At 46.2% G+C, this 27,678-nt stretch overlaps 1 protein-coding gene and 1 pseudogene across 2 annotated transcripts; one reads left to right on the top strand and one right to left on the bottom strand.

Annotated features, from left to right (window-relative positions):
* Positions 1 to 279: 279 nt before the first annotated feature.
* EIF2D (eukaryotic translation initiation factor 2D) lies at positions 280 to 22,527 on the bottom strand. 2 transcript variants are annotated; one of them, XM_070474563.1, is made up of 16 exons: positions 22,338 to 22,527; positions 21,951 to 22,049; positions 21,209 to 21,399; positions 19,022 to 19,105; positions 18,005 to 18,095; positions 15,214 to 15,321; positions 13,188 to 13,429; positions 12,628 to 12,745; positions 10,984 to 11,029; positions 10,473 to 10,576; positions 10,203 to 10,352; positions 9,745 to 9,834; positions 8,726 to 8,821; positions 7,349 to 7,469; positions 2,028 to 2,202; positions 280 to 489 (listed from the first exon to the last, which is right to left on the bottom strand). In XM_070474563.1, exons 1-16 carry the CDS (start codon positions 22,391 to 22,393, stop codon positions 419 to 421), a joined length of 1,842 nt encoding a protein of 613 aa, XP_070330664.1. In that variant the 5' UTR covers positions 22,394 to 22,527; the 3' UTR covers positions 280 to 418. The 2 variants fall into 2 exon arrangements, with proteins under 2 accessions (XP_070330664.1, XP_020752225.2); XM_020896566.2 differs by lacking the exon at positions 21,951 to 22,049 and having other exon boundaries at positions 22,338 to 22,526.
* Positions 22,528 to 24,261: 1,734 nt separating this feature from the next.
* Positions 24,262 to 24,806, top strand: LOC110139026 (V-type proton ATPase subunit G 1 pseudogene; annotated as a pseudogene).
* Positions 24,807 to 27,678: the final 2,872 nt, after the last annotated feature.

Raw genomic sequence — 27,678 nt, 5'->3', positions numbered from 1 at the left:
TATAAACATATAAATAGCCCTTTAGATATTTGAAGGAGTGATTTGGGGGCTAGGAGGTTAATTAGGTAGCAAGTATAGCAAGAGGTTATTGACTATTCAGTAGGACTTTAAAACAGGCAGGCTCCCCCGCCTGAGCTCTGGCTGGGCTCACACCAATGATCGAAACCACGTGAACGGGAAGAGCAGCCTCCATGGCCTCCAGGGCTCCTTTCAAACGGCTCTGAACCTGGAAACTTAGTACAACAGTTTACTAAGTGGAAGAAACAAAAGGGAATCAAATTCAGATTAGAATAAAAATTTATTTTGGTAAAGAATTATATATATATTTTTTTAGTTTGCAAAAACAGAAAATACTCATATAAATTACCAGCCCAGAGCCTGGATTTCCACCGGATCAACCATATGAAACAAAAGTCTGTCATTTTTTCTTGCCAGGCTTCGGGGCCTTCTCCAGGCCTTGGATGTGTTTTCGAGGCAGCCGATACTCTTCTGCAATCCGAAAGGCAGAGACTCCTCAGTGAGGTTTGTGCATGCTCTCCCCGCCCGCTCCGTCCCGCTGTCTACAGTGACCCTCCTCTGCCCCGACCGCCAAGGTCCCGGGGTGGCACAAGCGGTAAGGAATCCGCCTGCCAGCGCAGGAGACGTAAGAGATGCAGGTTCGATCCCTGGGCTTGAAAGATCCCCTGGGGAAGGACGTGGCAACCCACTCCAGTATTCTTGCCTGGAGAAGTCTGTGGACGGAGGAGCCTGGTGGCTTACCATCCAATGGGTCGCACAGAGTGGAATATGACGGAAGCAACCCAACATGCACGCCGAGGTCCGCAGCTGCACAGCCGCCTCCTGGCCCTCCCGCCCCACTCTGTTCACTCCCGCCTTCGAGCCTCAGCTCAAACCGTTTCCATCACGTGACCTGCTCTTCCACACCCAGCTCACACGCAACCCCTGCAGGGTGGACCATACATCCTCATACCTCGAGGCTGAGTCTCCAGCAACTTTCTTGCTGATAACTACTTTCTAAGTGTACTTCAGGCACTTGTAATTTTTTCGTAAGGGAGAATGCATGTGTCTGAGTGCAGTTATGTGTTTATCTTTTTCCCTCTGTATTTCACATGGAGCTCTTCACTTAAAGGGGTGCAGTTCTAAGTCAACTGCTGGGTACAGCCTGAGACCATAAAGTAACCTTGCTTATTGAGCATTTACTATGCGCCAGACCTTGGGCATGAAAAAGGTAAGGTCTGTGATTCAAGATGCTCATTCTAACAGGGAGTTCAGACACAGAATAAATGAGCCCAGTTATAGACACTAATCAGAATATAAACACAATTGGAAAGTGCCATGCTAGCAGTTTTTTAAATGTCAATTTAAGGAAACAGAAAATTAAAAAATGGGACATGTTCTAAGACAGGCTTCCTGTGGCCCCTGAGCTGGGCCAACGAGCCTCTAAGGCTGCGAGAGGCCATTCAAGGTTAGGGGACTACACGGAGGGAAGCAGCCAGGGGTGAACGTGGGGGTGCACGCAGGGAACAGCCAGGAGACCAGCAGGGCTGAGGCCTGGCCTGGGAGTCAGGGACCTGCCAGAGAAGGTGGAGGGAAGATGGGGCTGGACTGGATGGGTCTTGTTTAGTGAACTTAAAGAGTTCATTCCGCAAATCAAGGTTTGGAGCCCAACTACAGCACTGAACAGTTGAATTATCTCAGTACAAAGTACTGAACCTGTTTCCTCATCTGCAAAACAGAAACGGTTCTTCAGCATCAAGCCTGGAAAAAGCCCAGCAAAGTGCCTAGCAAAGCTTGGGTGCTCAACCAATGTTTTATAAAGAAGGAAAACCAGAAAGAAAATTTCTCCACTAGGATGGTGGATAAAACATTGAATTTGGGGGCTAAAAGATAAAGAGCAAACATTAGTTCCACCTCTCGCTGGCTGCTAAAAGCTATGTTTATGGTAAACTCAATAGAGTGACTTTAGTTGGTAGGAAGACCTTTGCCTAGTGAGACTGACGTCTCTGCTTCATCTGGGGGATGCTCACCCAGCAACAGCCGGCCAAGGTGGTGGATCTGGTTGCCCTGGATCTGAACCTGCAGGCTGTCCTTGAGCCCCGGGGCAGCAGTGACGGTGGTGCTAGCCTGGCAGCGCTGCTGAAGGGTGGCAGCCACCGAGCACGGGTCCAGGCCATAGGCCTCCAAGTTCCGGACCACGGTCACCTGGTAAAACAAAAGACTGACGGCGGGCACAGACCACACGCCCTCCCTCCAGAAGCCTTCCAGCGCCCCTGCAGCCTCCTCACCCTACGTTCACCACCCCCACAACCATATCTATCCATCCAAATAATTAATTTTTGTGCTTCTAAATTGAAGTTTTCTTTTTACCCCACCCAATACAGGCACACCTCAGAGATTCTGAGGGTTCAATTCCAGACCCACCATGATAAAGCAAATATTACAGGTAAAATGAGTCACATGAACTGTTTGCTTTCCCAGGGGACATGAAAGTTACATCCTGATGCAAATCAAACTACAATGACGTACCACCTCACACCAGTCAGAATGCCATCATTAAATTCTAGAAATAATGAATGCTAGAGAGGGTCTGGAGAAAAGGGAATCCTCTTACAATTCTTGGTGGGAATATAAACTGGTACAGCCACTATGGAGAACAGTATGGAGGTTTCTCAAAAAACTAAAATCTGAACTACCATATAATCCAGTCATTCCACTCCTGGGCATATATCCAAGCAAAACTATAATTCAAAAAGACAAATGTACCCCTACGCTCATAGCAGTATTATTTACAACAGCCAAAACATGGAAACAACCTACAACAGATGAATGGATAAAGATGTGGTATGTGGAATATTACTCAGCCATAAAAAAGAACAAATCTCAGTAATCCAAGTCTATGCCCTGACTAGTAGAAGCTTAAGTTGAATGGTTCTATGAAGACCGATAAGACCTTTTAGAACTAACACCAAAAAAAGATGTCCTTTTCATTATAAAGGACTGGAATGCAAAAGTAGGAAGTCAAGAAACACCTGAAGTAACAAGCAAAGTTTTGCCTTGGAGTACAGAATGAGGCAAGGCAAAGGCTAATAGCAGTTTCCCAAGAGAACACACTGGTCATAGCAAACACCCTCTTCCAACAACACAAGAGAAGGCTCTACATATGGACATCACCAGATGGTCAACACTGAAATCAGATTGATTATATTCTTTGCAGCCAAAGATGGAGAAGCTCTATACAGTCAGCAAAAACAAGATCAGGAGCTGACTGTGGCTCAGATCATGAGCTCCTTGTTGCCAAATTCAGACTTAAACTGAAGAAAGTAGGGAAAACCACTAGGCCAATCAGGTATGACCTAAATCAAATCCCTTATGATTATATAGTGGAAGTGAGAAATAGATTCAAGGATTATACCTGATAGACAGAGTGCCTGATGAACTATGGACAGAAGTTCATGACACTGTACAAGAGACAGGGAGCAAGGCCATCCCCAAGAAAAAGAAATGCAAAGAAGCAAAATGGCTGTCTGAGGAGGCCTTACAAGTATCTGTGAAAAGAAGAGAAGCAAAAAGCAAAGGAGAAAAGGAAAGATATTCCCATTTGAATGCAGAGTTCCAAAGAATAGCAAGGAGAGATAAGAAAGCCTTCCTCAGTGATCAGTGCAAAGAAATAGAGGAAACCAATAGAATGGGAAAGACTAGAGATCTCTTCAAGAAAATTAGAGATACCAAGGGAACACTTCATGCAAAGATGGGCTCAATAAAGGACAGAAATGGTATGGACCTAACACAAGTAGAAGATATTAAGAAGAGGTGGCAAGAATACACAGAACTGTACAAAAAAGATCTTCACAACCCAGATAATCACCATGGTGTGCTCACTCACCAAGAGCAGGACATCCTGGAATGTGAAGTCAAGTGGGCCTTAGGAAGCATCACTACGAACAAAGCTAGTGGAGGTGATGAAATTCCAGTTGAGCTATTTCAAATCCTGAAAGATGATGCTGTGAAAGTGCTGCACTCAATATGTCAGTAGATTTGGAAAAGTCACCAGTGGCCACAGGACTGGAAAAGGTCAATTTTCATTCCAATTCCTAAGAAAGGCAATGCCAAAGAATGCTCAAACTACCGCACAATTGCATTCATCTCACATGCTAGTAAAAGTAATGCTCAAAATTCTCCAGGCCAGGCTTCAGCAATACATGAACTGTGAACTTCCAGATGTTCAAGCTGGTTTTAGAAAAGGCAGAGGAAACAGAGATTAAATTGCCAACATTCACTAGATTATTGAAAAAGCAAGAGAGTTCCAGAAAAATACCTACTTCTGCTTTATTGACTATGCCAAAGCCTTTGACTGTGTGGATCACAATAAACTCTGGAAAATTCTTAAAGAGGAGGGAATACCAGACCACCTGACCCACCTCTTGAGAAACCTGTATGCAGGTCAGGAAGCAACAGTTAGAACTGGACATGGAAAAACAGACTGGTTCCAAATAGGAAAAGGAGTACGTCAAGGCTGTATATTGTCACCCTGCTTATTTAACTTCTATGCAGAGTACATCATGAGAAACGCTGGGCTGGAGGAAGCACAGGCTGGAATCAAGACTGCTGGGAGAAATATCAATACCTTCAAATATGCAGGTGACACCACCCTTATGGCAGAAAGTGAAGAAGAACTAAAAAGCCTCTTGATGAAAGCGAAAAGAGGAGACTGAGAAAGTTGGCTTAAAACTCAACATTCAGAAAACTAAGATCATGGCATCCAGTCCCATCACTTCATGGCAAATAGATGGGGAAAGAGTGGAAAGAGTGGCAGACTTTATTTTGGGGGCTCCAAAATCACTGCAGATGGTGACTGCAGCCATGAAATTAAAAGACGCTTGCTCCTTGGAAGAAAGTTATGATCAACTTAGCATATTAAAAAGCAGAGACATTACTTTGGCAACAAAGATCCATCTAGTCAAGGCTACGGTTTTTCTAGTGGTCATGTATGGATGAGAGTTGGACTATAAAGAAAGCTGAGCACTGAAAAATTGATGCTTTTGAACTGTGATTTTGGAGAAGACTCCTGAGAGTCCCTTGGACTGCAAGGATATCCAACCAGTCCATCCTAAAGGAAATCAGTCCTGAGTGTTCATTGGAAGGACTAACGTCGAAGCTGAAACTCCAATACTTTTGGCCACCTGATGCGAAGAGCTGACTCATTAGAAAAGACCTTGATGCTGGGAGGGGTTGGAGGCAGGAGGAGAAGGGGATGACAGAGGATGAGATGGCTGGATGGCATCACCGAATCAATGGACATGGGTTTGAGTAAACTCTGGGAGTTGATGATGGACAGGGAGGCCTGGCGTGCTGCGATTCATGGGGTCGCAAAGAGTTGGACACAACTGAGCGACTGAAGTGAAGACACAGTAGCAGACTCACAGGCACAGAGAACAGACCTGTGGTTGCCAGAGGGGAAGTGGTGGGTATGGGAAGGACTGGGAGTCTGGGATTAGCAGATGCAAACTAGAATATAGAAGATGGATAAAGAACAAGTTCCTACTGTATAGTACAGAGAACTATATTCAATATCCTGGGATAAACCATAATGGAACAGAATATGAAAAAGACTATATATATATCACTTTGTATTCAGCAGAAATGAAAAGCAACATTGTAAATCAACTGTCCTTCAACAAAATATCTTTTAAAAGTTATGCTTTCACTATACTATTAACTGTGCAATAACATTATATGTTAAAAAACAAAGTATATACCTTAATTTTAAAATACTTTATTTGTAAAAAGTGCCACCCATCACCTGAGCCTTCAATGAGTTGTAATAGTTTTCACAATAGTAACATCAAAGATCATGGTCACAGATCACCGTAACAAATAATAATGAAAAAGTTTGAAATATTGCAGGAATTATCGAAATGTGACAGACACAAGAAGTGAGCACTGCTGGTGAAATCACACCAACAGACTTGCTGGACACGGAAGTTGCCACAGCAACTTTCAATTGGAAAAATTTTTCAATTGGTAAAAAAAAAACACTGTCTGCAAAGCATAATAAAATGAAGCACAATAAAACAAGGTTTGCCTGTATACGTCACATATTACATTTAGTGGGACATATACTCTATCCCATACAGAACATAGACTTTTGTTTGTTTATTTGTTAAGTTGCTAAGTTGTGCCCAGCTCTTTGCAGCCACATGGGCCGTAGCCTACCAGGCTCCTCTGTCCATGGATTTCCCAGGCAAGAATAGTGGAGTGGGTTGCCATTTCCTTCTCCTACATATGCTTTTTCTAAAGTTTTTTTTTAATGGAGAATTTAAAACATAAATAAAAGTAGAAGAGTACAATGAGCCCCACGAACCCATCAACGATTCCAACAATTTTCAACTCATGACCAACCTTGATTCACCTATATCCCCACCCACACGCAATCCTATGTTACTTTAAAGCAAACCCTCCTAGAAATCCCATCTACACATATTTCAGTATGTATCTCTAAGAGATAAGGGCTCTTTTTAACATAAAAACAAAACCATCACTGTATATAATTACACATTCAAGAAATGGTGGCTACTGCTAGTTATTAAAGTTATCATCACTTGGTTCTCATTTATTGAATGTTTATATGCCAAGTAGTATCTAAATATCTCACCTACATATATTCTTTAATTTGATCCTCACAGTGCCTTATGAGGTAGGTATTATACCCATTCTTCATATAAGGAAACTCAGGGAAAAATAACATAAAGCATCATGCTCGAAGTCAAGCAGCAAGGCAAAGCCATGCTGGAACCCAGTCCGTAATCTCAAAGCCTACACTCATAACCACACACTTCTAGAGTCTGTCTTTTGGGATTTCTACCCAATAATCCTATTTCTGTCTTCTCAAGACAGACAAAATAAGTGCAGTCCTTTTCCCAAGGACAGCTTCACACATATTTGAGGACAGATGTAATTTGTTCTGAAGACTGTGTTGCCAAGCTAAACAAGCTCAGTTCCTTCAGCAATTCTTTACCAGTTATTTTCACTGAACAAGGCCCAAGAGGTAACAGAAAAAGAAGAGCTGAAGGCCCATAGCAGAGTTCTAAGAAAAAAATAAGATCTTGTTTACTTCTAGAACCAGGCTCTCGGAAGTTTCCTAGCAGAAAATCCTACAGGACAGTAAGGGAGGGGGTCAGCTTCACCTGTTTTACACAGAACCCAGCCCAGTCACAGAAACATAGGTGTTTCCTAAGCAACTTTCGAGGTGTTTGAGGCTAATCTGAAAATCTCCGATCACATCAGAGAGACTAGAACTTGGCAGGAAGGTAAATCACCATCTTCAAATGCTGTATCTTTTAAAAATTACCTTTTTGTTCGACGCTCTCTGTGCTAGGGTGATCTCAATTGGGCAGACCCTGCCTTTCTTCACAGTGGGCTCTTGTCCCGGAAAGGTCACTTGATAGGCAGGCTGCAATCTTTCCAAACATCTGAAATGGGAGTTAACGAGTGGGAGGCTGAGATGGCCAGCAGAAGCCATTTCCTCATAGCTCACGCCCAGCAGGCGGCTGGATGGAAGCTGATCTTGCAGGCAGTGGTTCGCCTCTGGCTGCAGAGTGGAATCATGCAAATCAACTAGGGAGCTGCACCCCAGACCAACTGAGTCAGAAAGTCTGATCATGAAGATCCATTTTTCACAACTGTGCTGCTGTAATCGCTTTATACTACTGGGTGGGTTTCTGCAGCACAGCAAAGTGCCTCAGCCACGCGGATACAAGGATTCCGCTTTTTTGGATTTCCTTCCCATTTAGCCCACCACAGAGCACCAAGCGGAGCTCTCTGTGCTACACAGAAGGTTCTCAAGGAAGAGACTATTTTTTTTTCTTAATTTCCCCAACGTGCAGCCGCAGCGGAGACCCACTGACTCAAGGAAGGGGACATCTGAGACGAGCCCCTGGAAACTGCCCATAGGTCCGGCCTTCTGAAAACCCGCCCAGCGGCCTTGCAGCAGATTTCTGTCTCAAGACTCTACCTTACCCAGCCAGATAAAGCACAACTTCACATTTCTGACAGGTTCCAATCATGCACCTTTTCTAGACACCTTTATCAAAAGGAATTTCTACCTTTTGTCTAACCAGATTTTCTTTTGCTAGCATATATATTGGGAGAGACAAACTTTTTCTATGAAGAGCCAGATGGTAAATATTTTAGGCTTTAAGAGCCATATGGGTCTCTGTTTAAATTACTCAACCTTGCCATTTAGCAAGAACACAGAGTAGATGTTATGTAAACAAATGAGTGTGGTTGTGTGCCAATGAGACCTTATTTACAAAAACAGGTAGCAGGCCAGATTTGGCCCACAGGCAGTAGCTTGCTAACTCCTGATATAAATTATTTTCGGTTTTGGTTCCATGGGAAAGAAAAGGTTTAAGAATCCTTCCTTTGCAAAGACTTTAAGACAATCCCCATCCTCCACTCCCACTTTCTTTTTGTTTCTCTTTTTGAAATTTTTATTTTTAATTAATGTTCTTTTCCCCTCTCCTTCTCTTCTATATTGTGTTGGCCCAAATTGTCCCAAAGACTCTCCACATCAGAATTACTCATGCCTGTGTTTATGCAGATTGATGTAGTGTGAATTATAGAAGGGAAGTCAGAGATGATGACAGTGACAATCCTGATGTCCGATGCGATAGACGTTACGGGGAAGGGATGGAAACGTTGGAGAGGGGCTGCCAATCCCCACTACCTGCTCAGGAGACTGTCCCACGGAAGCTTCCTGATCGTGTGCTGTTCATCCTTCTCTAAGATGCAGTCACAGAGGATGGGATCCAAGTTCACGAGACTAAAGGGAAAGAAGAAGCAATAAATAGCCCCAGGATTCATCTCTTATGTGTTGTTCACGGTCAATCAGGATTATTGGAACCAATTAGGGGTTCACAGTCCACGATGCAACGTATTCTCTGGATGGGAGGTACACATATGCTTTCCTAGAATAAAGGAGAAGTAGGCAGTGGAGGGGAAAGTGGTATGGGGAAAAAAATGCGAACACTGGGATCCCTGGATCAGTTATGTTATTAACTAACCATGATGAAGCCAGCAGTTCCCAAATTTGGATCACAAGGGTGTCTTTTGTAATTAACAACAACAAAAATTAATGGAACACTCATTTAGTGGTTTACCTTCTGTATCCACTTACTAAGAAAATAGAGAATACCATGAAGCTAAGATGACTTTGGTAAAATTTTTTGAAGTTTGCATTTTGTTCGTCACAACAGCACCTACATTTGACAATCAACGGTAGATACATATGTTCAGGTCACTCTTGTTGTTTAGTCACTAAGTCATGTCCAACTCTTTTGTAACCCTATGGACTGCAGGCTGCCAGGATTCTCTGTTCATGGGATTTCCCAGGCAAGAATACTGGAGTGGGTTGCATTTCCTCCTCCAGGGAACTTTCCCGACCCAGTGATAGAACCTGGGTGTCCTGCATCAGCAGGTGGATTCCTCACCACTGAATCACCAGGGAAGCCCCAAGATACGTATGAGATGATGCTTCTTCAGGCTGCAGTCAGTGTGGACAGTATATATAGATCTGACTACCCTCGCCACAACTCTAACTGTCCACGGCCTACGGTTTAGAAGCCACCGGACTTGGTGTTCTAGAAGGCTGAGATCCCCTGCACCCCGGCCTCCCAGCCACCCCCAACATCTGCTGAAGGTGAGTGTGGAAAGACGCAGGGCAAGCCCTCCTTCTCATCCACTCACTTCTTGTTGTCTGCATCCACCAGGTCGTTTTTCTTGGCGTAGTTGATGACGACTGTTCGGACTTCGCTGCCCTCCAGGACACTCCCTTTCCTGGGTGAGAAGCGACCAGGAGGTTACTCACGCTGTGCTGGGGGACAAACCGCAAACGCCCAGACTCACTCCCTGCTCAGCAGGGCGCTGTCCTCGGCTCCAGCTCTGCCTTCTTCCTTTCTCCTGCCTGAGGCCTGCAGGGCCGTGTGAAGAGTCGGCATAGGCAGAAAAGGGAGAGACCTACTCTCTTGCTCACTGAGTCCGGAGACCACCTGCCCAGGGGAAGGAGGCTTGAAGCTGGGTCTGGGGGAGGGGGAGGAGAGGGCAGAGCAGGTTTCGCCAGTCACAGAAGAGCACCACTCAGGCTGAGAGGGTTATCGGCCAGAACACCAAGCAGGCAGGAGAAGGGCTGCTCTCTGAAAACTCACTTGTGGCCAGACTCCTGGAAGAGCAGGGTCATGCTGGCTGGGACACAGTAGAGGGGTTTTATATCTGGAGGGTGATAGGGCTGTCCCCTGCTACCCTCCTGGATTGTCTGGGAGGTCAGGGAGGGCTCGGGTATGACGAAAGATGTGATCCTGAAACCCAGCAGAAGGAAAGAAAAAACACATTTTATACTAGTGTCTCAGAGCTCCCCAGTCCTGGCCCAGGTGCCCCGGGGCCAGCTGAGCTGCGGTGAGCAGGCCCCCGGCACTCACCTCGGGTGCTTCCAGTCCACGGCCACAATGCTCTCCACCCCTTTGCTCAGCTCCTGCACCTGTATAATCTGCTCCTGCTGCATGTGCTGCAGGAACTTAGAGAGCTAAGGGAGAGAGGGCCAGCAGTAGGGGGCCTCATCGACTCCGCACAGGCGCTGGGCACCTACAATGTGCCGGACGCCGATCTAGGCAGGGCCTGGGGGGGCGTGGGACAGTCCCTGTCCTTGTCCAGCTAGGAAGCGAAGGGCCCCGTCCTGAGGGCTGGAGACTAATGGGTGGAGCCTTTCGGAACTCAGACTGGGTATAAAGGGCTGGGAGGGAGAGAGGGGAGTGAGTACCCACCCAACTGCCTCAGCCCCAGGAGAGCTTTCTTACCCCCACTATTCCTGGAATCAAAAAGCTTAACTCTAGCATCAGCCCTGCAGACAGGGCTTCCCCACGTCAACCAGCTCATGCCACGAGCGCCCGACACAGCTCTCTGTGTGGGTATGCAGAGAAGGGACCCACTTACCTTTTTGTAGCTTGACTTCTTTATGTCCAGTTGCCGTCCTTCGGGGCTGATGGCAGATGGAAAAGGCAAGTTAAGCTAACAAGGCAGTAGGGTGAGACCTGCCTAACAATGAGAGGAGGCCATTTCCTCAGCCTTCCTCCAGGATGCCTGGAAAGAGGCCGCTGTTCCAGAACTTTCTGCTTGGTGGCAGCATCAGAAAGAGGTAAAGACTTCAGACACTCTAGACCCTTGCTGTCCAACACACCTTCCTGTGAAGAGGGAATGTTCTCTGCTATCAATGTGGTGGCCACAGGCCACACGTGGATATTAAGCACTTGAAATGTGACTAATGTGACTGAGGAAATACAGTTTAAATTTCATTTAATTTTAATTTAAATAGCCACACATGGCTCATGGCTACTGTACTAGATACAGTTTTAGATTCCCCTCAAACTAGACGATCTTCTGTGTCCTCAGAAGTTTCACCTCCAGGTAAGTCTTTCTAACACCAAGCTCACCGAGGCAGCCAGGCTAGGGCAGGATTTGGCAAACTACATCCTGCAGACCAAATCCAGCAATACCCGTTCATCTACCATCCATGGCTGCTTCAAGGCCACAGTGGCAGACATGCGCAGCTGCAGGAGAGACTGTAGGGCCTGCAAAGCCTAAAATAATTACTATCTGATTCTTTATCGAAAAAGCTTGGAGCCTCTACCCTGCAGCTGTTAGTTTTGGGGGAGAAGTCCCTAATGAAGGCTCCTCAGAACGTACATCTTCTCTGAATACGTGATAAGCAATAGCAGTTTGGATTCGCAGGGATCCTTTCTAGAACCCATCCCGGGTTAAGAACCTCTACCCTAGAGAACATTCCAGGATCCCTTTTCCCAGTTACTTGCAACTCAGCAAGGTCAGGACAAATTACGAAGTATCTTGCCACACACTCCAGACCTCACGCTTGTATAGAATCCCTTAAAGAAGCTCACAGGAAGAGGAAGAGAATCACATTAAAATCATTTTAAAAAAAACAGCACAACTCTCAAAAGAAGGGTGAAAATCTTAGGGTGAAAATCAATAAGCAAATCTCCTGACATGGTAATATTCACTGGTTGCTTGTGAAATGTCAGGCTACTTGCTCTTGATGGCAACCTTACACGTGTTGGGAATGAGGGCGCTAAGAAGCCTGGTTACAGGTTCAAATCCGCCCTGCTCCAACACCTTGGGAGCTGGCTCCCAGCCCAGCCTCAAAGCCCAGAAGTTACCCACATGCAGCAACACTCCCTCTGCTGGTGGCTTCTGTTTGGGGGGGTGGGAGGTCCCCCCTGACTCTTCCTTCTGACACAAGTTCATCCAGCCCGCCTACTCTTCAGAAAAGCGTGAGCGGGTTTGCACTTTCAGACAAACAGGCTGCCCAGGACACTTTCTGGCCCAGATTCACCAGAGCAGAGGGGGGCTCACAGCACCTTGGGAATTTCAGCCTCATTTCCTCAGCATCCTGTCACTGGCTCACATTTAAGATTTTAAAACGCAGTATCTGCCAGATCAACCCTCCACTTCCCGCTTTCGACATCATGCTCCTCAGACAACTCGCCCATCGGCCTTGTCCTATCCAACCACCGAGGAGCAGGAGAGGGCCCCCCCTGCCCACGCCCCCCAGACCCTCCGTACCAGCAGGAGAACATGTGGCTACCCAGGAGAGTGCTGGTGAGCAACGGGAGGTCAGCCTTTCTGACACAGCTCTTCAAAGCATGCAAGAAGCATCTCTGCAGCAGCTCGTCCATTTGCTCTGCAAGGAAAACACGAGGACCTCATCCTTCCGGAGGGATGCAGAGGCCTGCGCGGCAACACCTCCCCTCACCCCCAAGTTCTGAGGGAGCCTGCTGCCTGGCGCCAAAGCGCCTAGACTCTCCAGAACACGGGGCCTCTGTAAGAGGGCTGACCCCAGAGGAGGCAGCAGGTCACATGGTCCCACCTGGCCAGACGCAACGCTTCTCTGACAGAGAAGTCAGAGCCGAAGAAACCCTGGCGGGCTGTGCAGCTGGGCTCAGGGAACCCGGGGAAACGTGACTCGTGAGAAAGGTTCCGAGGTGAGACAGCAAAGCGCTGGGCACCACCCTGACCAGAGCCAAGGCCGTCTCCCTCCCCACCAAGAGGCCTGGTCAGAAGCAGCACAGCGCACATCAGCCTCCTGCGCTGGGAGAGAGGCCCTTCCACCCTCAGAGCTGTACCCTGAAGGGTCTTGCTGTCCGTGGGGTCCACGTGCAGGCCCCCAGGGCCAGGGTCTTCCATGGCTTCTGACGGGGACTTCTCACACCTCCGCTGGGCCTCCTCCTCCTCCTCCAGGGTCAGCTGCCTCATGTCGCCCTCCAGGGCAGTGTCGGCCTTGACACATCCCTTCCCTTCACTGAGATCGGGGGCGTCCAGGGCCAGCGGGGCAATGGACGGTGGACTGGATTTGTCTCCAGATCGCCTGCAAAAACCTCACGTCAGAAACAGTGAGCGGCAGCCACAACACCCTCCAACCCTGGTCAGCGGGGGTCCAGGGAGAATGAGAGTCACAGGCAGGGGTGTCCAGGAGTGGCCAGAGAGCCTGGGTGTGCACCTCAACTCTGATTCCAGTTTTGGTCCCAGAGAAGTCCCATGCCTCAGTTTCCTCATCTCTGAAATGGGGAGAGGAATTCTTGCCTCCTCCTTATCCCAAAGGAATACTAATAATGTTAACAGGAATTCAGGGACAGAGAAAAATTAAAGACAATATAGTTATATAGAAGCCCCCCTCCAAAAGTATTCCCTTCATATGAATTCAAAATAAAACCACTTTAAATTAAATAACAAAATTAATACTGCAAATGCATCTGTAGTACCAGTGGTGAAACACAAACACAAGGCTGAGGGTAGAGAACAAAGTACAAATAACTGAACTGCTCAAGACTGCAAAGCAGCTGCTTCTGTATTAAACCAGAATGGAATCTCAAACAGATAAATGACAAGGACCTGTTGCATAGCACGGTAACTATATTCAGTATCTTATAATAAACTTTAATGGAAAAGAATCTGAAAAGGAAGATATATGTACACTTCCGTATCTGGAATCACTAGATATATACTAGTGATCACTAAAATCACTTTGCTGTACACCTGAAACGGGCACACTGGAAATCAACTACACCTCAATTTAAAAAAAAGGAAACCTAACCTGCAGAGCAGAGATGACAATGGTTCTATGCCATCAAGCCTTCTGAAGACAGGATGGTAAAAGCAAAAAGCTTTACCTTAACTAAGATTATGCAAGTTAAACCAAGTTTACTAACAGCTGCAGCAAGGCTTTTAATGAGGCTAATAGTGAGGCCAGAGCGCATGTTCAGGCTACTCTGATCATGTAAATACTGAATGTATTTTCAAAGAGTGGGAGGATGGGAGACGAGGCAGCTGCTGATAAAACGATTTAGACAACAAGACCTTAATTTCTCACACTGACAGAAAACAAGGAGCTGGGAGCTCGTGAGTAAGCAGCCTGCAAACATCTGCTGAGACCCAGATGGATGAGGCTGTACGTCCAGCAAAGCAGGGTCTGGCTGACACTTGTAAAATGAATAACTCGAAGGCTGACTAAAAATGTAACAGGTAAATCTATACCGACAGGCCACAACACTTGGCAAAGGACCAGGTACGCTGCATTTGAGAAGAGCCTTATTTACTATTTCAGTTAAAGGACAAGAAAATAACCAGAAAACAAGCTCTGATACAGTTCCAGAGAGCAAGGGTCACAGTGAGACAGGGCAACTTCCGTAATGAGGAGGCGATCCAAAATGTAAAAATTAAGCAACATAACAGTAACCAGATTATTACCCGGGAGCCTGAGGAGCCACTCTGCTTTGATCTGGATTCAGAAGTGAGAACCTCTGAGCCCTCATCAAGGGGCCAGAACATGCCTGAATGTACACGGCAGAGAAGGCCAGAGGGACCAGTGCTATGACACTAAAGAATGTCGCTGCGCTGAGAGAGAAGACAATCCCGAAGGCCTTCTTCGAGGCCTAGGATTCTACAATTCATCTAGAAAATAATTAGTTCTCTGTAATTTCCTCTCTAAAAAGGAAAAAAAAACATCTTTTCTTCACATTGAGTAAGGAAATTAACATCTGTGATCAGCAACTGAGGACAGGCAGGGACCAAAACCCTGACTTCTGAATCCAGGCCCTGGGCTCTCTGCATCCACCCAGCTTCCCTGTAAACCAGAAGACAGACTGAACCCACCACAAGTGGTCCTGGTAGGTGTGGAGCACAGAGAAGCCCCTTCCCTTCAGACCCGAGGTCAGCATCTCAGCTGTGGACATCGCGGCGACTCCGACGGCAACAGGGGCTCTGAGGAGGAGACAGGGGTCAGGAAAGTCTGCCAGGGGGACGCCTGCCAGACCGGCTTCCTCACATGCTCAAAGCACCACGGCTGCAAATCTGAAGCACCCACTTATACCACAGAACGAGAACTCAGTGCAATCTCAGTCCTCTTTAAATTACCTATAAATGTGACTGTCAAAGAGTTGGACATGACTAAGCTACTAACACACACACATAACACACACACATACCACACATACGACTTTCAAAAATTCCTTGACCAAATATCCCTTCTGGGTAAGTAACTCATCTACTGATATTATCACTGTTTTATCCCTATTAAGAATCAAACACAGATAGGACTCAGGAGGATATTTAAAAGTTATCTTTCTTTAATTTCAAAAATATAAATTGTTCGTGCAGGTTCAATCCCTGGTCAGGGAGGTAAGATCCCATGTACCACACAGGAAGGCCAAAAAAAAGGGAGTGCCTTCCTATTTGCAAGTTGAAAAGGGAGGTCTTTCCCCTGCCATAAAGTAGGCTGTTGAGTGCCACCAGGAAGAGAGGAGAGAGATGTGAGGTACCAACTAGAGGCTCCTTCTGAGGTGGCTCTTATAACAGGGCTTGCTCTGTGTAGCCATCTAAGAACTGAACGTGTCCATAATATCCAAAAAAAGAAGACCACACATTTACAATAACTACAGGAAACTTCCAAAGCCCAAATGGGAAATCTCTTGTCATCCCAGTGTTACTCAAGCATCGCTCACACACTGCCCGTAAGGACCGGTATCTAGCTGTCGAACAGTAGGGGAATATACAAGCCCAGCAAGGTTGCCTAGACCCAAGGGAAAAGATTCAAGGGCTGAATTCCCAACACCTGAACTGCAAAAAAATACCTGCCAATCTGGTGACTCCACTTACTGTGCCCATGGATCAGCTCCTGCCACAGAATCTTTGAATTTGGCTTCTTTCCCAGTTCCTAAAAGAAGGGTCTTTGTCTTCCACCTTTGGAAGGGTCAATGGCTCACGAACTTCAGTCTCGAATACGGCTTGCAGTTTTAATAAACTCCCTTCTACCCTCATCCTCTGCCATAAACCGCCCAGGCTTCATTCCCACATACATTGTAAATGTCAAACTAAGCAGGCCAAAAACACATTGCCATCGTTTTCTCCTACCTGGGATAGAATACTGGGGGGAGAAAACAATAATATCACCATTCTTTTCAACAGCCAAGTTTTCCTGCAGGTACACAGGAAGGGAACCTTCCTAGGCGCTTGGTGCCAAAAGGTTCAAGGACAATAGGAGACCAGGAGCAGTGGAAATAAGATCTTTAAACACTGACACCCCCCCCCCCACCCCCAAGGCCTACAATCTTTCTCCCTTAAAAAGCAGTGAGTAAAATAATGAGATGTCATTTTCCATTCAGGATGACACAAATGAATATAACCCATCACATCCAGTGTCAGTGAGCACGTATGGAAACAGGCTCCATATACCCTGTAGGTGGAGTGAAAACTGATAGGGTGTTTGTAGGGCAACAGAAGACGTGCAGGATCGTCAGCCAAACAGCTCTGCTTCTTAGCATCTGCTTTAGGAAAATACTGGCACTGGTGTCCCCGGAAGCATTAGGAAGCTCTTGTTTGTGACAAAGTAGAGGCCACCACAGTGTCCACTGGGAGACGACCTTCTCCATCACCCCACAGCAAGTAAAACGATTCAGCTTATCTGTGCTAGCTGACACAGACAATGTTCACACTACCTGAATTGAAAAAAACACTAGGGATAGAGTTTGTTGTATTTTTAAACACACACATCCCACCTCACACATTTTATATGCATGTGTACATGTGCACTGCAGAAGGCTGGTGAGGCTACGCATCAGAATGATAATGCTTACTTCTAGAGAAAAAAATCATGGGCTGAGTGGGTTATGATTTTTCGTAATTGTTCATATGATTATTCCCTAATTTATTTTAAATAAATTTTATTTATTTAGTGTGCTGATGGCCAAACCACCCTATAAATAGGCTAAAAAGAAAATCACTGAATTGTACAGTTGAAATAGGTGAATTTTACAGTATATAAACTATATCCCCCTCAATTAATCTATTAAAAATAATTAAAAGATGAAGATGATGTGGCTGTCAGACAAAAAGTCTTGAAGTCATGGAAGGCAGGAAAGCAAGAAAATATCACAGGAGACTAAGAAGACATGACAACTAAATGCAAGCTGGCACCCTAGACTGATCCTTGAACAAAAAAATTTTTTTAAATACATATACATAGTGGGAAAACCAGGAAAATATGAATAAACTCTGTAATAATGTCAACAGGATTGAACCAATGTTAATTCCTTAGCTTTGGTAACCATACTGTGGTTATATAAGATGTTATCAAGACAAGAAGCTGGGTAAGAAGTATATCAGGACTCTGTACTATCTTTGCAACTTGTCTGTAAATCTAAAAAAAATTTTTTTTAAGGAGAAAAAAATGCATTTTATAAAAGGAGAAGCAGCAGCAGGAACAAATATACTTGGCCCAGATGTGTGCACACTGCACAGGCTCACTGCCAATCCCACTCTCGGGATCTTTCAGGAAGAATCTGTTTTCTCTTTTAATCCTTTACCCACAAGCTGTGAAGCTGTCATCCCTGCCCCTCCCAAGGTTCCCCTAAGTGTGCCCCCAGAGACACCGCTGACGGCACAGTACCTGTTCCCCACCAACGCTACGGCACAGAGGTCGCCCTTCTCTACTCGAGGCAGGCCAGCAGGGGGCACCACCAGTCCCGGCAGCATCAGATCTGCGGCAAACAAAAGCGTCACAGCTAATTCCACAGTTCACGTCATCGTTTATTCAGACGTTCATTAACTATCAACTGTGTTATTCATAATGAAAGTAGAAAGCAGCAGTCTGACTATCAGACCACCCTTTGGGAAGCTAGCGGTCAAACTGAAGGACCAGGCTGAGGGTCTAGTTTCCATGATCTATCCGAGTCTGGTTTCCCCAAGTCAGCTTATCAATCTAAAGGATAGCCAACAGTGGCTCACAAGGCACTTCATGTCACTCATCTTATTTAAGCCTTACAGCAGGATCTCTGAGGCTCACGGAGTTTGCGGAAGCCGCCAAGTGAGAGATGCAACAGACATGGGGGGAAATTCCATTCTTCAATCATATGAATGCACTAAATGGGTACATTTATTAAAGTAGTTGGTCTTTTTTGAAGTAGATTTTTTTGCATTTATTTTTATTAGTTGGAGGCTAATTACTTTACAATATTGTAGTGGTTTTTGTTATACATTGACATGAATCAGCCATGGATTTACATGTATTCCCCATCCCGATCCCCCCTCCCACCTACGTCTCCACCCGATCCCTCTGGGTCTTCCCAGTGCACCAGGCCCGAGCACTTGTCTCATGCACCCAACCTGGGCTAGTGATCTGTTTCACCATAGATAATATACATGTTTCGATGCTGTTCTTTCGAAACATCCCACCCTCGCCTTTTCCCACAGAGTCCAAAAGTCTGTTCTGTACATCTGTGTCTCTTTTTCTGTTTTGCATATAGGGTTATCATTACCATCTTTCTAAGTTCCATATATATGTGTTAGTATACTGTAATGGTCTTTATCTTTCTGGCTTACTTCACTCTGTATAATGGGCTCCAGTTTCATCCATCTCATTAGAACTGATTCAAATAGTATCCAGAATATAAGAAAATACTCTTACCTGCTCCCCCCACCAGTTTTTCGAGCACCAGAGGCCACGTTGTAAACGTTGGTAGAAGATCGGGAAAAGACCACAAGGTATACACTGTCCAAAGAGAGGGCCAGAAAACACTTACTGCCAAAGAGTCAATCCTCCAGAGAATGGGCAAAGCCAAATACTAGGTCACGTTACCAAAATACAGAAAAGACACTCAACTCAAAGCTAGAGAGAGGGTTGTGGGGGGATGTCCAAAGAAGCTGCATTTTTTTTAAACTTAGATCACCCCAAGTTTGTGAAGCAGTTTAGATGTCATATGCTATTCATTTTAGAATCTCTGCTTCCCTTAGCCTGAGAGAGATGATTCTCTACATACTGAGTTCTTTGCAGTAGTTTCTCTCAATCTGCGATCTTGAGAAGTTATCACTTTTACTGGTAGGAAGACACACATGAAGTGAACCACAGCTTTATGAGATTAACTGCCAAAGTTGGATATTTACACTTAAGGCTAAAACTAGTCAGAGAAGGCACTGGCGACCCACTCTTGCCTGGAAAATCAGTACTCTTGCCTGGAAAATTCCATGGATGGAGGAGCCTGGTAGGCTGCAGTCCATGGGGTCACTAAGAGTCGGACGCAACTGGGCGACTTCACTTTCACGCATTGGAGAAGGAAATGGTAACCCACTCTAGTGTTCTTGCCTGGAGAATCCCAGGAACTGAGGAGCCTGGTGGCCTGCCATCTATGCGGTCGCACAGAGTTGGACACGACTGACGCGACTTGGCAGCAGCAGCAGCAGCTAAAACTAGTGATTAGGTGTACATCTGCTTTTGCCTGTCCAGTATCCCTTTCCCCTACTCTGGGAATCAAGTGTCCCTTTTCCTGTGGGAAACATTCCATACAGCTTACACGAGGCTGATTCCCTTCTTAAAGAGGCTGCAGCCTTGAAGAAGGCAGAGACTTAAGATTAAAACTGGATGTCACTTAAGCCTTGAAGGCACTTATTGCTACACCCGGACTGCCGGAGCAGAAGAAAAGGGCCACAGTGGATCAAAGTAGGGACAGAGACCCAACAGGGATTTCATTTATGACCTCAGAAGCACGTAATCCAAAACCAGAGCACCAGCCTATAAGATATTTTGAAATTTTTCCACGTTTATTATTTTTATTCCCTCTGTTTCTACAGTCATTGGCAGGGGCTTGTATGTGTACATACATACAAAAAGGGCTTGTATGTGTACAACAGCAAAGTGGGGTAGGGGTAGGGCCTGGGGTAGGAAACTGCACTGCATTGCTACAGCCAACTTGGGAGGAAGAAAAGCCCCAAACAACAAAGTAGATGTCAGCAGGAAAGGAAAAGAGAAAAAGACACTGATTCTGTGAGACCTGTGAGCAAGGCAAGCAACAAAATCCTGAGAGCCAGAGAGAGCCTAAGAATTCTGGTGAGGTATCTCAACCAAAGTCCATCACCAAGACAGCTGGGTATGGAGTTTAATTAATTCAGCTTCCTTCCCATCATAGTTATCTCTTCAGTATCTTAAGAAAAGTGCACTAGTGACAGTTTTAAGAAACATTTTTTACATGCCCTGAAACTCCAGTGGCATCCCTGGTAGCACAGCTAGCAAAGAATCCACCTGCAATGCAGGAGACTCTGGGTTTGATTCTTGGGTTGGAAAGATTGCCTGGAGAAAGCATAGACTACCCACTCCATTATTCTTGGGCTTCCTTGGTGGTTCAGTCGGTAAAAGAATCTGCCTGCAATGCAGGAAACCTGGGTTTGATCCCTGGGTTGGGAAGATCCCCTGGAGAAGGGAATGGCTACCCACTCCAGTATTCCAGCCTGGAGAATTCCATGGACTAAACAGTCCCTGGGGTCACAAAGATCTGACATGACCCAGCAACTTTTATTTCACTGAAACGCCACCCTTTTCAAGACCTCTGCTCCATTTCTGGTCACCCCTCTAGAAACAAGTGTTTCTGCAGCTTAGCATTTTCCTCGGCAACAACCCTGGCTTTGTGTTACCCTTGTCCCCCTCCCTTCTATAGCAGTTTCTGGTTTTGTATGATCCAATTCTAGGGACACAGAACACAAAAAATTCTTAGGGAGATCTTGCATTCATTTGTCTTAAGGAAGACAGGTTAATGGAAGAAACAAGGAGAAACAGATATTAGGCAGAGACCACAGCAACGGCATCTCCATCCCACTGCCATACCTGTTGGATACAGATTTTTCTCCAGTTCAAACAGGATGGGGTTACCACCACTCACGTACACAGTCACTGCATCGCCTCTGTGAGCATACAGCTTTACAATGTTGAGCTCTTCCTTTCCAGGCACTAACTCAGAGACCTGATCGGTTCCAAGAGTGGGGAAAACAGCTGCCACATCAGCCCGAAGCTTTCTCCTGCAGGAGGCACACGCACCTGGTGTGAAAGCTGCCTGCATAGATTTTAATAAATACTGAGGAGTCAGGAAGACTTACTATAAAGTCATGAGGACTAAGGAAGTCTGGTCGATGATGCCCTATTCTCACACACTCTTCCAAAACATCCCATTATCTTTCTCATCCAGTGTCTCATCTATTTTCACATATTCCTGAGGCATGTCTTTCCACTTCACAAAGAAAGAAAGGAAAAACTGAGACCCGGTGAGCAATCCAAGTTAGCCTGCCACTGGAAACTCAGTCCTGCCTTCCTGACTCCACCCATAGCTCTTGGATCTGCGCCTTTCTCATATATGGCTGGCAAATCTAACAAGCTTATGATCAGACAGATACACCAGGGCATCAAGAATGACAACTGGAGAACACTGGTTCCAAAATCCCCAAGGTGATATCTGCGTTTGCAACACTGTCTGAACAGATACAGTTCCCACGTATGCCTCATCCACTTCCACCTCACCCTCCATGTGTCTCTCCCACCAGATATGAGAAGTGACTAGACACTTCTCATATACCTGTAGTTCTCTGTGCTCCATCCAATCTCTCCCAAGGGACTCAAAGCTCCAAGTAGGGCAGGGATCCCGTATTCCTTCATTTCTGCATCCTCCACGACACTTTGAACAGACTGCAGTCAATATGCGCTGACTGAATTACGCTTCTGTGAAACTCACTAGACTATCCAAAAAAGACAGCCTGGGAGATAACTCGGGGCTCCGCTCCCATTTTCACCCTCAAAATATGTCTAAATCACCCTTGCCCCGCTCTGGGGTCCCTTCTCCGGCTGTGCCCCTTGGCCTCCACCCCAGATCGGCTGACCGAGCACAGAAAGGCTGCGAGCCGGCCAAGCTCGAGAGACGCCGGGGTGCCCTCGTGGGCAGGCACGGGCCCCTCTTCCCCCTCACCTGTCCGACCCCTTGATGGCCGTGTTGGACTTGACCCGAAAGGCCTTGGCAAACATGTCCGCTGGAGGGGCCTGGGGAAGAGAGGGAGACCACAGGCGCCGCGAGCTGTCAGGAAAGCGGACGCACGGCGGCCGCCAGGCCCGCGGCCCTGGGGGCAGCCATGCTGGGGCCCGACTGGAAAAGCGGCCCGGCTGGAAACCGGGCCGCTCAGCTTCGCGGCCGCCCCTAGCGGCAAGGCCGGGAACTGAAGCCCGGAGGGCGGGACTGTGATTCCGGCGCAGAGCGGTGGGCCCCGCTCCTTCATCCTGGCCGCCTGGTTCTGCGCCTGCGCGAGCGGCAGGCGCGCGTCCCTTTCTAGTAACGCTTGGGGACCTGGTTCTGCGCCTGCGCGAGCGCTAGGCTCGAGTCCCGCTGCAGTGACCCTTCGGGACCCAGAGATTCCGTTCATTTCCATTCCATCAGCGCCGTGGTCTGTCGAGTAGGCCCTCTGCCAGCTCTCATCCCATTTAATTTAGTTCAGCTGCACAACGTTAATTGAACTTTCGGGTTTTATTATAATCGCAGGTCTCTTGAATACTTTTCTTAAGGGCTTTTGTTTATTAAGATCTTTACATTTTTTTAAAAGATCTTTACATTTTATTGTAGACCATGGGCCACAGCTGGAATTCTCTCTGAGATTTTTCTCCTCCCTGTTTTTTTTAAATTTACATGATGTGATAATAACAAGGAATCCACTTTATTCCCAAATTTGACCTTCTACTGAGAGGAAAAAACTATACAAATGATCTTCAAATCTGTTATTTAAAACAGCTTTGGACATCTTTATGTACGTTTTACATTCAGGCTTTCCACGTGGCTGCAGTGGTAAAGAATCCTGCTGCCAATGCAGATGTAAGAGATGCGGGTTCCATCCCTGGGTGGGGAAGATCCTTGGAGTAGGCAATGTCAAACTGCTCCAGTATTCTTGCCTGGAAAATTCAGTGGACAGAAGAGCCTGGTGGGCTATAGTCCATTGGGTCACAAAGAGTTGTACGTGACTGAGTGACTAAGCATGCACCCATGTACGTTTTTGCATTTAGGCATTATTTCGGGGTGGGGGGAGGTTTCCAAAGCAATTTTTAAAACGCAGAGTGCTCAAGAAAGAATAATTTTTGAGACATAGTAAGATCAAATTATGGTTTGGCTTCTCCCTAACAGTTTGATCTTTGCCAATAGTTTATCCTTTCTGAAACTCTTACATTCTGTAAGATGTGAAGATAATATCTACCTCACTGGGCTTCTGTGAGAAACGACTGAGATAATGTATGTAATATGTTGCATAGTGTCTTGAAATTTTCCAATAAATTGTAGATATTAGTCCAAAACAAAGAAAAAAAAAGTCAGTCTCAGACAGAAGTGAGAGTTTGGGTTTCCCTGAAAGGGATCACTGTGTACCCTGGAGATATAGATTTAAACACCTGGGGTCCTGGCCCCTACTAAATTTAATTTTGCTTATGAAAATTTCAGAGCAGAGTGTCCATCCACCAAGAAAAAAAATCCTAATTGCTTTCATTTGATGACACAGTTACATAAAGGAGAAGTCCACCTTGGCTATATAAAGATTAGATCTTCAGCAATCTCTGTCCAACATCATTTCTGCCTCTAATGTGGGGCCAGCCCCAACTCCAGCTCCTCCTGAACTTCTGACCCATCACACCTTTATTCCAAGCCACCCAGCCACAAAGTCAAAGTCAGAGGAGCCCAGAGGAGGGGAGGGCCTTAGATCCTTGTTCCCTTGGGCCCCCACCCAGTCACACTCAGCAGCTGTGATGCCAGACTCTGTGCTGTTGACCATTCCTATTGCAATATGGCCACCAAAGCAATCTCTGTCCAAGGAGCTGAGGAAGTTTATTCAAGGGAAGATTAGAACTTTCAAGCTGGAGATTCGGCTGAGCAGGCCGTCGTCTGCCGCCTCGGAGTCGCCTCCGCCGGCGCCGTCGCCATAGCCATGGCCAGTCAGTCGCAGGGCATCCAGCAGCTGCTCCAGGCGGAGAAACGGGCCGCCGAGAAGGTGTCCGAGGCCCGCAAGCGAAAGAACCGGAGGTTGAAGCAGGCCAAGGAAGAAGCCCAGGCTGAAATTGAACAGTACCGCCTGCAGAGGGAGAAGGAGTTCAAGGCCAAGGAAGCTGCGGCTCTGGGATTCCAGGGCAGTTGCCAGCACTGAAGTAGAGAAGGACACCCAGGAGAAGATGACCATCCTTCAGACCTACTTCCGGCAGAATAGGGATGAAGTCTTGGATAACCTCTTGGCCTTTGTCTGCGACATCCGGCCAGAAATCCATGAGAACTACCGCATAAATGGATAGAGGGAGAAGAAAAGTGCCTGTTCCGCGGATTGGCGTTTTGAATGCCTTCATGGAACGTGAGGTTTCATTTAGCAAGGCTTGAGTTATATCTTATGAAAAGGCATTAAATTATTTCTGTACATTATATAGTAGGTCCCTTCACTTTTTGCAGAGTCGAAAACGTAGATTCTTTGTACAGGCTTAGAGCTTATCCAAAGATTGTATCTTTTTACCTCATATTTCTTAGATATTTAATGACTATATGTTGTGTGTTTTCTATGCCTTTTCACTCAAGCAGCGTATTATCAACACTGACTTTTTCTTTCTTAGATAGTTTTTAAAAACCCAATTTTCTTAAGAAAGAAAGGGATTAAAATTTTTTTTCCCTAAATCTTTCTTGAAGGTCAGGGGCTTTATCTATGAAAAAGTAGTAAATAGTTATTTGTGACCCACATGAAACAGCAGCCAGCCTTAAAATAGTCCTTTCCAGCCAAGGATTAGAATAATGGGTCCTAGTGTTGGGCTGCTCTTAGTTTCTCTTATTCAAACTTACTAGATGGTAGAGTTCACTAACTTGTTACATGTTACTACTTGGTGTACTGATATTGTACTGATAATCACTGAAAAGTAAAGACTGTTGCGTTCCCTCCTCAAAAAAAAAAAAAAAAAAGACATTTCAAGCTGGGAAAACTATTGTACATAGCAGATGTCCTGGATAAGAAGGCATAGATTATCAACCTAAAAATTAATTTGTGGTTGTCAAGTAGGAGCCAAGACCCAAGGGGCCCTCTGACCTTGCTTCTAACCTGCCTGGAAACTGTGCTGTGAGTGCCCTGACTTCCTGCTGTGAGTGCAGGCCTTGCAGGGCCACAGATAAGATAGGGCACAAATCTCGGGACTGTTGAGCCCCTGGAGGGGGCCCTGGCCAACCAAGCCCCCTGCTTAACATTCCGGATTTTACACTACAAAACAGCATTGACATGAAACCAGAGCAGCAATTTGCCCACAGATTGATGATGGTATCAGTTTGTGTCCTGGGATTGTAAGGGGGAACCCTGAACTGCAATCTTTGAAGTCTCACCCACAGAAAGCCTGGGACCTTTTTCCAGCTGAGACTCCAGATGTGCTGTGACACAGGACTTTCCAGTTCTGATTAAGTCTGGATGTTGGTCAAAACCCAATTTGCTGATATATCCTCTGCTCTTTCTATTTCTCTTTTTCTTTTAATGTTAGTACATTGAAAGTAAGCTAGATAGCTCTCTAATAAATATTAGTATTATTTATTTGTATAAAACGAGTGGCTTATTTTGTAAACTAATCCTTTGACCCTGAGATGAAAGTGAAAACTTTCATCAAAACAGTATGATGCTTACCTGTCTTTTCTCTTTTCTTGGATTGCTCAAACTAAATATTCAACTGGGCATTTAAAAAAATCTCTTTTCCTCTTCATTGCCTCCCCCAAACTCACATACCCCAAAACTAATGAATTTGAATATCTCAGGTAAGGCCTGTAGGAAGCCTCAGACACTGGCAATTGGGCAAAAAAGAAAGATTTGTAGAGCTGCTCACAAGCAAAACCTTTTACATCTCAGAAAGTTACAGTTATCGCCTTCCCTGGGATAGACCTGGAAGGGACTGATCTAAGATTTCTGTGGAAGAAACCTGTTGTTGGAAACTCTCAGAACCTGCCACACTGCGAAAACGCCACAGATGACGGGCATTCCGAGGGACTTTTGAGCTCAGAGCTGGATGTCTGCGTGAGGAGGAGGAAAAGCCAAGTGCAGGGGGTGACAGGAGGAACGGAAGCCGGGCCGCCTGCAGGGGGCTTCCTGTTGTGGCTGTCAGAGGGAAGACCAGGCACGGGGCAGGCAGTCTAGATGCAAAGCTCCGGGGCTGAGTCAAGATGCTTTGAAACTTCAAAGTCAGGATTTCGAAAAGTACCAGACCCTCAGAGAAGTGTTCCATTTTCAGTTCAGTTCAGTTCAGTCACTCAGTCGTGTCCGACTCTTTGCGATCCCATGAATCGCAGCACGTCAGGCCTCCCTGTCCATCACCAACTCCGGGAGTATGTTCCATTTTAACTGATGCCTAATGTATCAATACTTCTGGATCCTGTGATCAAACCTAGAGCTAGAACCTCCCAGATCGTACAACAGAGGCTGGAGATAAAAGGGGTACAGGGGACAAGTGCCAGGCATATTTTGCAAGATGTCACAGTTCCTCTGGCTTTGTGCTGTCCACAGCATAGCCAAGCCCAGACAGGCTGGAGGTTATCGTTTTGTTTCTGGAGGACTTGAAGGCAAGAGAATTTCTAGAACCTGGGATTCTAGAATTCTGGAATTTCTAGAACCTGGCAACACCCTGGAGTATGAGAAGACTGGATGCTTAGGGGTGGATGTACAGAGCGGGGAAACTGGGGAAGAAAGGCAGGAACATCGGCTCCTGTCTGCAGATGTTGATGTCTGCTTCCTTTGGGTGAATGTCTTTGCTGGGCTCGATGATGTCAGCCCAGCCTGGGAGTCAGGCCCAGCCTGCAGAGAGCCTGTAAATTAAGAGCGGAGGCAGAGTTGACACTAAAGTATCCACTGCATCTAGCCACACTGCCCCACTGCCCTGCTCATCTACCTCCTTCCATCCCACTGTCCCTCTGACACAGGATTAATGACAGGGAAAAACTCCTTGTGACAATCGAAGCAGAGACTGGAGGGATGCAGTCCCCAGTCAAGGAGTGCCAAGGGCTGCCAACCACAAGGCTAGAGAGACGTGGAACGTGGCCTCCTTCAGTCTCCAGAAGGAACCCACCCTGCTGACACTTTGGTTTTATACATGTACACATACATTTTTTAAAGATAAATGTGTGTGTTTATTTTTGACTGGGCTGGGTCTCCATTGCTGTGAAGGCTTTTCTCTAGCTGTAGTGAGCAGGGGCTCGTCTGCAATTGAGGTGTGGGGGCTCGTGGCAGTGGTTTTTCTTGTCGTGCGCATGGGTTCCAGGGTGCATGCGCTTCGGGAGCTGC

Source organism: Odocoileus virginianus, chromosome 11, assembly GCF_023699985.2.
Source record: "Odocoileus virginianus isolate 20LAN1187 ecotype Illinois chromosome 11, Ovbor_1.2, whole genome shotgun sequence".
Classification (NCBI taxonomy): domain Eukaryota; kingdom Metazoa; phylum Chordata; class Mammalia; order Artiodactyla; family Cervidae; genus Odocoileus; species Odocoileus virginianus.
The sequence above is the reverse complement of the archived record's forward strand: the minus strand, read 5'-3'. Positions and strand labels throughout refer to the sequence as shown.